Genomic DNA, 11,784 nt, shown 5'->3' with positions numbered 1-11,784 from the left:
TGGAGAGCAATGGAGACGACGAGACTGTGGAGAAGAGTAGTCCGTGAGCGTTAATGGAGAAGACGATAAATGTGAGAGAGAAACCAATTCTGAGAGAGAAACCAATTCTGAGACAGAACCAATCCTTCACATTCAAACTCAAAATGCCCAGAGGTAGAAAAGGAAAACATTCTCTCTGAAAAACTCTGCATTTTTCAGACCAAATTTTTTTTAAAAAATAAAAAATAAAAATAGCCAATAGCATGTTGACACGTGGCAGTATCAAATGAGTGTCAAATTTATGGTGTCAAAATAACGGGATCCTTATAAATACAGTTATACTTTCTAACTAAATAATCCATAACACGTGTTTAGATAGTCGTATAAATTTGATGGTTAAACTACCAACTACTATAGAAAAACTAATATTTTGTATTTTCATGAATTGCTAAAATCCCCCGTTGAAACATAGGTTAAGAGTTTATTTCTGAGTGCAAATTAGTCCAAAGGCAATCTCACAGAAAAACTTAAAACGAAAATACCTACAAACGAATGCGAGTGATATTTGAACTATCGACGTAATAATATTCTTACAGATACATAGTAGCATTTGATAGATTTGATGCTACATTTTTAAAACATAAAAATGCTCATATTTGATTTACTGACATTGATCTTGCCCAAAAGCTGAGAAATACAAGATAATTGCATTGTTATAATCACAATAAATGTACTTTACAATAACTTTACCCCTTCCTGCGTTTATTCCCTTTTCCTTTCACGACTTCATTGGTGCTCCAACATTACAGTTAGCATTTTAACATCAAAATCCCACTGAAGAATGCACCCAATCTATGATTGCAATAAAGCGAGGCTAGCGAGAATTGAGGGCAAATCCTGTGTCTAGAAATGTCCTGCATGAGTCCACTGAACTATTGAGACCCCAAATCTATCCTCACTTGTTTTCTCTCCGAGCAGAACCCTGACCATGAGACAATATTAAATCTCACTATCAGTCTAATAGTTACTTTAGGCATCAGGTTAAATATGGTTGGAATCATAGAAACTAACTTGATGCCTGCCACGTAATACAGTGATTTTGAAATTCCCATATAATTTTTAAAACAAACATGGCACAATTCGAAGCTTATTTGCCATACATCTTATGAACCTTATTCTTCAATGAAAACCACCCCAACAATAATATGTAAGCCATAAGACTCCTCCCCGCTATGCGAAGGTATGGGGAGATCATCGTACTCAGTCTTAACCTTACAGATACAACAGGAGTTTTCGGATTCAAAATATACCGATAAAAGATGTTTCACATTTCAGAGGTATATCCCAGTCCAATGGGAAATCAAGTTCATATCTAAAACAACTGCCCGCCTACCATACCATTGCCAAAAATAAATAAGTGGAGCCATAGCTCCAAAATTGCATTACCTTATATTCGTCTTGACTTCTGCTGTGAAGGGTATCCCGGCATCCCCATTTGCTCTTTCCTTCTCAACTGTTCACAACATAATAAAATTTGAATATCATACAACGGCAGAAGAAAAATTACCACAAAAACAAATTAAAGTTAAACCCCTTCTCCCCTTTCTCAATTGCCATGAAACACTAAACCTGTTGCGGATGGCCCTGTGGAACACCTCGTTGCTTTGAGATATTCCCAGGATTCATTCCGTCTCCCATGGCTGCCTGAGATGTGAGATTATAAGCCGCCATTGGCTGAGATGGCAATCTTTGCATTCCAACAACATTCATTGGCCGAGGAACCGATCTATTAGATCCATGAGCACCAGGCATGCTGCCAGAAACTGCAGTTACCTGACTCGGAAGTAAGAAATATACATATACAGTTAATACTCAAAGCTGTAGAGCATGTTGACAAGTATAAGCTCGCACGCAAGCTAGTATAAAACCATACTTTACTACGAATGGTATTTTTTTAATAAGCAAGGCAACTTTAATTTTAATAAGGAATAATGATATCAAATGCACTTCCCCTCCTAGTTATTATTCACATAAGAACAGTTTTAGGTCAACCTCTAGTTCACAGTTCACAAGGCTACTTTTATCGATTCAGACAGGCTCGCCCTCAGATTATTTACACACACATTTAAGTTCAGCAAGATACCACACAATCATATTCCCAAAAGTTACATATTACCATATTATTAATAAATAGTAAGATAATTATATACAGCTTTTAACTATGCTACAATGTCCAAACTAGTTTAACTCTGCAATTTACTACTCCACCATCTATGATTTTTTGTTTTTTGAAGGAGTCTCGATGGTCCAATGTTAAAGAGGGAATTTTCATGCTAATCTTACATGATTAAAATTAAATTAGAAAAGTTATACGCATGAAAAATAATAACTTTACTTTACTTTAATCATGAGTCAAATCCATAATATGACTGACTCTCGAAATGGTTAATTAAATAACAAGATTTAAATTCAAAAAATTAGTCATATAAGGCATACATAAAGTCAGTCACATACATCTACCATTGCCAAACTTTTAAAATTATGTAATCTGTATATAGCATTGTAATTTATTTTTTTTAATTTAAGGTAAAAAAACATTTCACCACCCTAAGCCTTGAATTATTACTCTAGTTGCATTTTTCATCCTTATATATTAAATTAAGGATGCTATAACAGATTTACCACAATTCTTCATAACTTTACCTTCCTGTTCAATTTAACTGTCAACTTTAATAGAGTCAAATGTTCATGCCAATCACTTGATATGTGGACAAAAATGTCTAAAACAACACAAAAACTGTCTTGTTATTAAATATTCACACTCTGGTGAAAAAAGGCACCGTCTTTTCAAAAACTTTCATGCTTATGTGCAAAACAGCAAACACAAGATGCTGATTAGAAGAGTTTTAAATAGTACATTTTAGCTGTGTAGGGAAGCAGAGGGGGCCCTGGCTGCTATTGTGGCCACCATAGCAGATCAGTTTAATGCACCCATAGAGACCAAATAGTGAAGACCTGCCATAGCAGAAGAGATAGGCGTGTCTGTTGCTTTCAAAAAAGCCTTCTGAATAAAGAGAGTGTGGCTTCTTTAGGGGGCTATTTTTGAGATTTCATTTCCAAAAATGAAATCTACAACACTGATAAGCAGTGAAAATGATAAAGATAAGGGATCTTTAACACTCCATCATGCCAATGCCGAGATGGTACGATACACCAAACAAACCTTGTTGGGATACTCTTTGATACTATATCAGAAAGTAGACTTTAAATTTAACTCAATCTCTAAAAACTAAAGTAAAGTGAAATTTGTCTCCACTTATATAATAAATTCAGTCATACCTCTAGTCAGTATAGAATCCTCAACCCACTCCCTCACATCAAAGGATAGATGTCTCAAGCGTGGAACTAGATATTTGTGAGGTGGTTTGATATAAGATGAGACAATAACCTCAACAAACCTTACCGATAAGCTCTACCACCAACTTAGAAAATGTGGGTATTCAATATGAGATTTGCACACACTAATATACTATACCTTTTACCATATCTCCACTTAATGTGAGACTTCCAACAATTCCTATCTAGCAAACTTGTATTTGACTTGTTATTTGTATGTTATGTTTAAGCAACTGTTACTTATGAATATTATGAATTTTGAATAATCTTTATCATTTTCTAGAATTTATATGCATATAGTATAGTGGCTATCCCATAACAGTGTTTTCAAGGCCAGCTGATCTATGCCCCACTGTCCAGGATTTAAACCACTGCACAAAAATGTTGAAAGAAAACAAAAAAGTTTGTAGTTGATAGTGCGAGGAGAAATTGTACATATTTCACAAGTCTATGAACGGTTGAAACTTACAAACAGAAAGGGTATTGATGCTCACAAGTTAGATTTTATTCAAACTTTAGCTACCAAAACTAAGGGTGTGCCCTTGTATAGCAGTAAAGTTGCTTTGATGACAAGTTTTGGTCATCAAAGGTAAAGCTACGAATCCAGATGTAGTCTCTTTGCATGCAAAAGTAAGGCTGCATATAATGACCCTATTTTAACTATAAAAAACAAAATTTCTAGAAGGATATGCATGTTGATCTAAGAGCAGTCATGAATGAATATCAACAAGCTCATTTTCAGACATGTCATGGATGAATTCAGCTGTCACAAAATCTTGCTGAAACCTTAGTTGAAATGTGTTGTTGTGATGATTAAAATAGATGGATCAAAAAATACCATATGAATAATTTATTCATACTTTTAAGGCCTTATTTTCTATTTATAAATTAAAAATATCACAACCACAATATGACAATAAAATTTACGTTTACATGATGAGCATGATTTGGTTTAAAGATCCCTCAATGTGGAGCATAACCAAGCTAATCATGTAAATTAATGAACTTCATTTTCAAATTTTGGTTGTAATATTTGAGTTCGTTATATAATTATTACAATTAAAGCAATTATATAGTTAGGACTTACAGAATTTATATTACCAAATATGTGTGTTGTATATGTAATGTATGACATTTAGAGTTGTTAATTAAACATATTATGCAAGTTGTATATGACATAGGATTTGTTTGAATAAACTTCTATAAAAACAGTTCTAGAAGAAAATAAGAAAATAAAAACACAAGTTCCTTCCAAAGCTAAAAGCAACTAATGCATAAGTTAATTTACAGAAATTTTCATATTGACTTTTCTAAAAGCTTATTTTTAACTTATGCATGAGTGAATTTAGCTTTTGAAAAAACTTATTTTATTTATTTCTTTTCCTAAAAGATTTATGAAGTTTACTCAAACATACCTATAGTTTACTTCAAATATTTTTAAGAAATTCTAAAGTTTTACTAATTATCTAATGAAATAATATAGCTAAGTTGTATATTATACAGATAAATCGTTACATAATTAGGTTGTTATTTTTCATGTGTACAACTTTTGTAATGTAACATAACATCTAAAAGTTTTCAAGTACGACTTGTTCACAAGTCATTAATACCAACTATGACTTGTCATTACCAATCCATATATGATTCGAACTTGTTCACAATAGACTTTTAGAATTGTCACGAACTGGCAAGCTATACACAAAGGCAACTATGTTCTACCGAACATAGCAAAACCGAAATTGTTCATAAACATCATGGCACCATCTAATTGAACTTTATTAATGTTAACTATCACCTACATTTTCTCCAAGCAGTTCCCTTATCTGTAAGAAATGTAAAACTGGCAAGTTAATGCAAGGATACTTTTAAATTAAAATTGAATTTAAAAATATAGATGATATAAAGTATATACGAGAAGAAAAAATATTGTTAAACAATGATGAAATAACATATCTTAAGAATAAAATATAATGGAGGAGTTATTCATTACAGATAATAAGAGTTCTATTTTATTAGAAAGGAATAACTTAAACAGATAATTTTTTTAAATCGAATATGAAAGTACAGAAACATTTTTTCAATCCAAACATGTTATTCCTGTGTCTGTTAATTTGATATGGAGTGTTAAAATTAAAAATTTGAAAACCAAATTCAAAAAGGAATTAGCTAAGTTTAAGCAATAATATTTAAGAATATATATTTTTTAAATGGAAGATACTTAAACAAAGAGAAACTGTATACCATTCTAAGAAAGTGACTCCTAAAACTTCTCTTTTGTGATATTAAGTACTCAAATTTATAATTGGATGCAATCAATTAGCCCACATAAATTCGATCTAATATATTTTTTGTATATCATAGTAATATATTGACAAAGGCTCAATTTTTTGCAATCAATTCTCAATTTGGATACAAAATTTAAAGTAAAAACAAGGTCATAAGGGAGTATTTTACAACAGTGAACAGAGGAAGAGTGAAAGTTCAAAATAGAAATTGTAGTTAATATGCTCAGGTAGAAAATACATGTAGATGTAGTCATCAATTAAGTTCAAAATAATATATCTTCTAGAGATATCATAAATTTATATATGAACAATTCCTTTTCTTCTCTCTTACTCGCTCCCCTTTTCTTCTTCTCATATTCCCCCTTATGAGAAGTATATTTGAAAGGTCTCGTTTCCTAATCATCTTAAAGTATCGGTTCATTAACAAGTGAAAAAGTAATTTATCATTATACAAGATGATTCATCATTATCATATAACCCTGATTAACCTTAAACATTCCACCCAATAAAAAATAATTTATCTATATACAGTATAATTTCTTATCATCCTATAAGCCATAGGCTACCCACATGCTCTAAATAGTCCTGCACTTCTCTAAATATGCAATACTGTTACAATTTGAAGTACCGCTTCATCCATAAAAAAATGAACATCCTTGGTTTTCTAATATTTGTTGCTCCTAATAGACTTAAGTCAGTATAATTTCACTAAAATATTATTTAAGGACATTATTGAATCATATCATTCACTATTTTAACATACCCTGCTCTAAGAAAATTTTAAATATATAGACTGAGATACCCGAACAATATATTTGGTATGCGCAATAGCTGTTTAGAATGATATACCCTAATAATATTAAAGCAACAAATTCTCAAACATCATTGCATACCGCTTGTGAAGCTGCCAGATTGGTTGTCCCTTCAAGATCAGTTGTGTTATCCACGGGACGAGTGGGATAATTTACAATTTTCTCTCCAAGTTGACAAGGTACAAGAGCACTGATAATGATTTAATAGAAATGTTCGTCAAAGAAAATAAACATTGGCGGAATATGGGCTTCAAAGGGACTACAATTTTGTGAAAAACAAAAAATAACAGCATTAATATTTTTGTTTATAAATCTTCCAAAAAAATTTAACATATTAAAAGGAATCAAGAATGATACAACCAGGTTTTATTTTTTGAATTTAGAATAAAGGCCAACCCAGAATAATCAAAGGTGGTAAGAAAGAATCTCACTTCCGTCCAGGTAATGGTTCGATTTTGAAATACCTGGCAAAACAGAGTATAGGGATGCTTGTCAGATAAAAGCTGAACTACAAAAAGGAACTAATATAACTAAATTCACACTGCAGTCTTAACTATATTATATTGATACAACAAGATGACAACCACACTATTTTCAGTACACCGTAAGTCCTATATCAAGAAATAGAAGGAAAAATAAAGATAGAACAACGTGAAAATTTCAGTAAACAGAAAAACCAATAACTAAATAAATGCAGAATCATACTTTTCAAGGGAAGATAGACATAATGAACACAAGAACAAAGAAGAAGAAAAAAGTCCTACTCATGCTCCAAAGCTTGTGCTGCTGTTATACGCTTCCGAGGATCATATCTGCACATTAATCCACAAACTGATATTAAATTTAAAATCACTAATGTGTAGTAAAGCTTAGGATTTTTGAGTAGTCAGTTTATAACATACTATTAGAGCATCAATGGTCCAGTAATCTAGAGTCCAAACAATGTCACTCCAACACTTACAGGTGAAAAAGTTTAAACTAGAGTATTAAAAAGTGAACTATAAGTCTAACTCAATCTTACAAAACTAGTTTATGAGGTTTACACCTACTTATATATTGTAAATATATCTTATTTCTAGTCCAACACACCTCCTCATGTCAAAGTATACACATCTCAAGCATGAAATTAAAAAAGGAAAGATCAACGTGATCATTCTTCAACAGGTTGACAAGTGTAACAACAAGAATAAAGATGAAACAAACCAGGAGGAGGTAAACTTATGTTGAAACAGAAAGAACTATTGATCATGATTATTAAAGTAACAAGACGTTAACAAGTAGGTGATACTAATATTTACAAGTAAAAGAAATAAAAACCTCAAGCCTACATTTTACATATCAACACACAGAAAGGAAAAGAAATGTTTTGGCTCACTTATCCACTCTCACAATTTGGGAGCACTGAAATCACAAATGTAAAGAAGTTATTGTACAACACCTAGGGTCCAATTTTGTATTAAATGGAAAGTGAAACACATTATTTTTAATGTTTTGTGTAGGTATAGAACAATTAAAAAAAAAATCCATGGAACAAACTTACTCAAGCATCTTTGACAATAGGTCGTATGCAGGACTTTTTGTAGATAGGTGCACAACATTATAGAGACCGGTGTTGTCACTTAACAGCCACGAAAAAACAGATACAAATCCATTAATTTCACAGTAGAAATAAATCACTTTAATTTTAAAATTTAAAGAATGAAGGGTAAGTAAAGAAGGACTACATATTAAAGGAAAATATCCTTCCTACATACAAGTGTATAATCACATTAATAATGAAAATCGACAGCACCACCAACAATAATATCAAAAGATCTTACTATTTGTGTCCTTGTATATGTTGCACATCTTGTTGCCAATGTGGAAGACTTGCCAACGAAGGCCACTTCTCTAATGTGGGATGGCCTGGCACATTAACAATGTCCTGTGATATAGCTCTAGAATATTCATCAACAGAATGAATGTCCACCAGCAGGGAAAATAAAAAACATTATGCAGATAAATTACCTAAAACCTTAAATATCTTGTCAAGTTGGTCAAGCTGCACAGGTGGAACAATAATTATGAAAAATCCAAAAAGGCAAAGCTAGCACTAATATATATATTTCAACACAAACCCAAAGAAAACTAAATCTCTAGCACAGTATTCAACTACAAAATCAGAAAGCTATAACTTATTGCATCAAGTACCTGAAAGGGATTTGAGGTAGCTTTGACTTCTGCCCCTTGAAATAGTGGCTTCAAGGTCAACAACTCAGCAAAAATGCATCCCACAGCCCACATATCTAAATGTATATTTAAGGAAAAATGAATTGCATACAGACCATTTTTAGAAGAGTGGAAAAATGTTATCCCACCCAAGGAAAAATGCTACAGACATTCAGTTACTATACACTGTGGACAAGTTTAACTTTGGTTTACATATATACCATAGTGATAAGCTTCCCCCAAACACCCACAGGATAAATTAAAATGTAAATATTATTTCAATCTTGTGGAAATCACCAATTCAGTGAAATCATAACTCATTGAAGTGGGCGTCTCAAGTAAAACTAGAGACAACAACAGAACCACAAATATGCAACTGAAGCTAGATATTGCACAGCACAGAAATTCCTTGGCAGGAAAATATAAAAAAATATTAACTTGATACCCTATACTTTAAAAGAAAGTAAAACTTCAATAAAGGGATACCAACAGCACTGGTATAATGTTTTGCTCCAAGAAGCAACTCTGGTGCACGATACCAAATAGTTACAACAACCTGCAAGTCAGTAAATCTTATGTTCAGGAAACCAGATAATCAAAACACATGACAAGCTGATGAATGAGAACAACAGAAGAGAACGGACAATTTAAGCAACCCTTGTGTGGGAAACCAAAACACTAGAGAATGATAGCAGCAAACTACGGGTGTGTTTGTAAAAGGTTGGACCAACACAAACGATCACTCGGCCAACAAAAGGAGAGTCTTCGTTCTCCTTTTTCTGCCTACGAAAGTGTAAACACCCTTTTTTTATCTCCTAATGGTAATTCCAACACACAGTAGGCAGCAAAAGAAGTAAAACTTGAAACCAATATATCCATCATTCCGCCTGTAACAGAAAGCTGGGGTAGTATCACCTTTTAATCAATGATTTGTCTATATTATATACTTAGCCAGGCTCTGGTTTCTTAAATCCAAAGAATACCATGCATGTATGTGCGTACACATGCAGATACAGATAATGATTTCTTAAATACGCCAATGAAATATCGGAAATATTACATGTTGATGAAAATGAAAAAATGCATCATATGGTCATACCCTGTTTACTAAAGGAGTTTTGCACTCACATACACGGACCCGACGAGGCTTTTAGACTAAACTGGCAGTTGTCTACAGTCACCAATCATTTAAGGCTTCAACAAAATATTTATTCCTTATTTAAATTATTAGTGAGAAGTGTAAAATCACACATTTAATAGAAGGTTCTTTCAATTTTGGTTCTTTCATATACGTATTAGGTTAGTTTATTTCCTCTATTAAGAACCGACTTCAACAACTTTTAGAATAAATACCTGTTTTTTATGTGATTCACAGGCATTACAAATTTTGGATGAGGGTTTTACATTGGAAGAAGGACTAAAGAGAATGACATTTTGTAAAGGAATTAAAGTGGTTGGGGTCATGTAAAATAAGGAACTAAAGTTGATTAAATCCTATCTAAGATTAACTACATTGCAAAATATATCAAATATATTTGACCATGTAATACTTCGATCAATAATTTAGCAGCTAAAAAAGCTAGAAAAATAAAATGGCAAAAAATCAATTATATTAAACAATTCTAGGCCTCAAATACAAATTATGCTAAAGGCCTCCAAATTTCTAGACACGGCCCAAATCATACCCCATTATCAGATAGCGGCTTCAGAGGAGCTTGATATATCCTTGCAAGTCCAAAGTCAGCAATCTTAACAACTCCATGTTCCTCTCCTTCGCCCATAACCTGACCAAAGAAAGTTCATTTAACTAAAAAAGCCAATGCACTGATCAAAACTTGAGCAACAAAGTTAAATTTTTAAAAAAAGAAAAAAAAAAACTACACATATATTGCAATAAAAGTAGTCAATGTACAGCAATGAGGTAGCCAAAACCATACCAATATATTTGATGGCTTCAAATCTCGATGTATCATCCAATTACTATAGGGGGAATGCAAAAATACCAAGTCTATTAAAAAAAGTATAAAAAAATAAAGAAAGAAAAAAAAGAAAAAGAGTGATGTTTAAAATTCAGTAATTCGGACCTGTGCAGATAACTTAATCCATTGAGCAACTGCCAGAGCAAAGACTTAACCGTGTACTGATTAATAGAATGGTTGAGTTTGTCTCTGTGATGCCTAATAATTTCCTGCGACATTTAACTCCACAATTTATTATTTCACAATCAAGAAGAAAAAAGGGGCGAAAAACGCCCTCGAAGGAACGGAATACCGACGTAAAGATCATGTTCGGCGTAATCGAAGGCGAGGTAGAGCGACATGTCGGCGTGGTTGATGTGGACATTGACGAGCTTCACGACGTTCTCGTGCGTAATCTCCCTCAACAACTGCAAGAAAAGAGGAATGAGAGGAAATAGAAATTGAAAGTGAAAGTGAAGGGAGCGGAAAGAAGTGATACCATGATTTCTCGGATGGCGGTGGGGGAAACCCCATCGCCGTCCTTGGACTGTTTGAACTTCTTGATAGCTATGGATTTGGAGGGAGAGGGGGTTTTGGTTCTTGCAAGAAAAACGAGACCATAAGTGCCTTCGCCGATTTTCCCTAACAGATCGTACTGCTGCACCCACTCCGCCCTGCTCCACCGGCTCCCACTTCCGTCACCCATGACGAGGACGAAGAAGAAGAAGACTCTTTGTTCGATAGCAAGGGATAAAGCGAATGCACAATATGGTTTCTGTTTATTTATACACGGGCGCTTCTCCCTTCAATTAAAGTTTATCTATGCACCTAGAAACTTTTTTTTAATATCTAAATTACCCTTATTGTGACAAAAACAATTTTCTCTCTCATAATTACCCCCACCTATCTATTATCCATTTTTTCTCTAGCTTCACTTAATTGAATTTCAAATTTTAATTTAATAAATAATATATAAATAAAGTTAAACTATAAAACATATATAAATTATAGAATAAAAGTAAATTACTCTATATCAAAATTCGATTAGTTAAAATCAATTTTGTATTTTGTTATTGTTTATATGATATTTTGTATCTTACTATTACATCTATTTTGTAAGCAAATATTTTTTTATTTTATTTTTAA

At 32.7% G+C, this 11,784-nt stretch overlaps 1 protein-coding gene across 7 annotated transcripts; it reads right to left on the bottom strand.

Annotated features, from left to right (window-relative positions):
• Positions 1 to 518: 518 nt before the first annotated feature.
• LOC106768534 (cyclin-dependent kinase E-1) lies at positions 519 to 11,410 on the bottom strand. 7 transcript variants are annotated; one of them, XM_014653736.2, is made up of 16 exons: positions 11,138 to 11,406; positions 10,956 to 11,066; positions 10,765 to 10,868; positions 10,618 to 10,660; positions 10,366 to 10,464; positions 9,167 to 9,236; positions 8,663 to 8,757; positions 8,480 to 8,513; positions 8,293 to 8,377; positions 8,013 to 8,090; positions 7,237 to 7,284; positions 6,904 to 6,936; positions 6,554 to 6,662; positions 1,609 to 1,812; positions 1,426 to 1,492; positions 519 to 961 (listed from the first exon to the last, which is right to left on the bottom strand). In XM_014653736.2, the coding sequence occupies exons 1-15, from the start codon at positions 11,342 to 11,344 to the stop codon at positions 1,427 to 1,429; spliced, it is 1,386 nt and encodes a 461-aa protein (XP_014509222.1). In that variant the 5' UTR covers positions 11,345 to 11,406; the 3' UTR covers positions 519 to 961; position 1,426. The 7 variants fall into 7 exon arrangements, 4 of the variants coding, with proteins under 4 accessions (XP_014509222.1, XP_022640119.1, XP_022640117.1 ...); XR_002668972.1 differs by lacking the exons at positions 519 to 961; positions 1,426 to 1,492 and adding exons at positions 2,897 to 2,994; positions 5,175 to 5,198 and having other exon boundaries at positions 1,673 to 1,812; positions 11,138 to 11,409; XR_002668971.1 differs by lacking the exons at positions 519 to 961; positions 1,426 to 1,492 and adding an exon at positions 2,897 to 3,043 and having other exon boundaries at positions 1,673 to 1,812; positions 11,138 to 11,410.
• Positions 11,411 to 11,784: the final 374 nt, after the last annotated feature.

Source organism: Vigna radiata, chromosome 7, assembly GCF_000741045.1.
Source record: "Vigna radiata var. radiata cultivar VC1973A chromosome 7, Vradiata_ver6, whole genome shotgun sequence".
In the NCBI taxonomy this organism is placed as follows: Eukaryota; Viridiplantae; Streptophyta; class Magnoliopsida; order Fabales; family Fabaceae; genus Vigna; species Vigna radiata.
This window is presented reverse-complemented; position numbering and strand designations above follow the sequence as displayed.

What these genes read in the sequence shown, in the direction of transcription:
- LOC106768534 (XM_014653736.2), bottom strand. Translation starts at nt 11,344, where the DNA reads ATGGGTGACGGAAGTGGGAGCCGGTGGAGCAGGGCGGAGTGGGTGCAG. An exon ending in CTACCTCAAATCCCTTTCAG is followed by an intron (nt 8,514 to 8,662) that starts GTACTTGATGCA and finishes CCACCTGTGCAG; the next exon opens with CTTGACCAACTTGACAAGAT. An exon ending in CATATACAAGGACACAAATA is followed by an intron (nt 8,091 to 8,292) that starts GTAAGATCTTTT and finishes GTGGCTGTTAAG; the next exon opens with TGACAACACCGGTCTCTATA.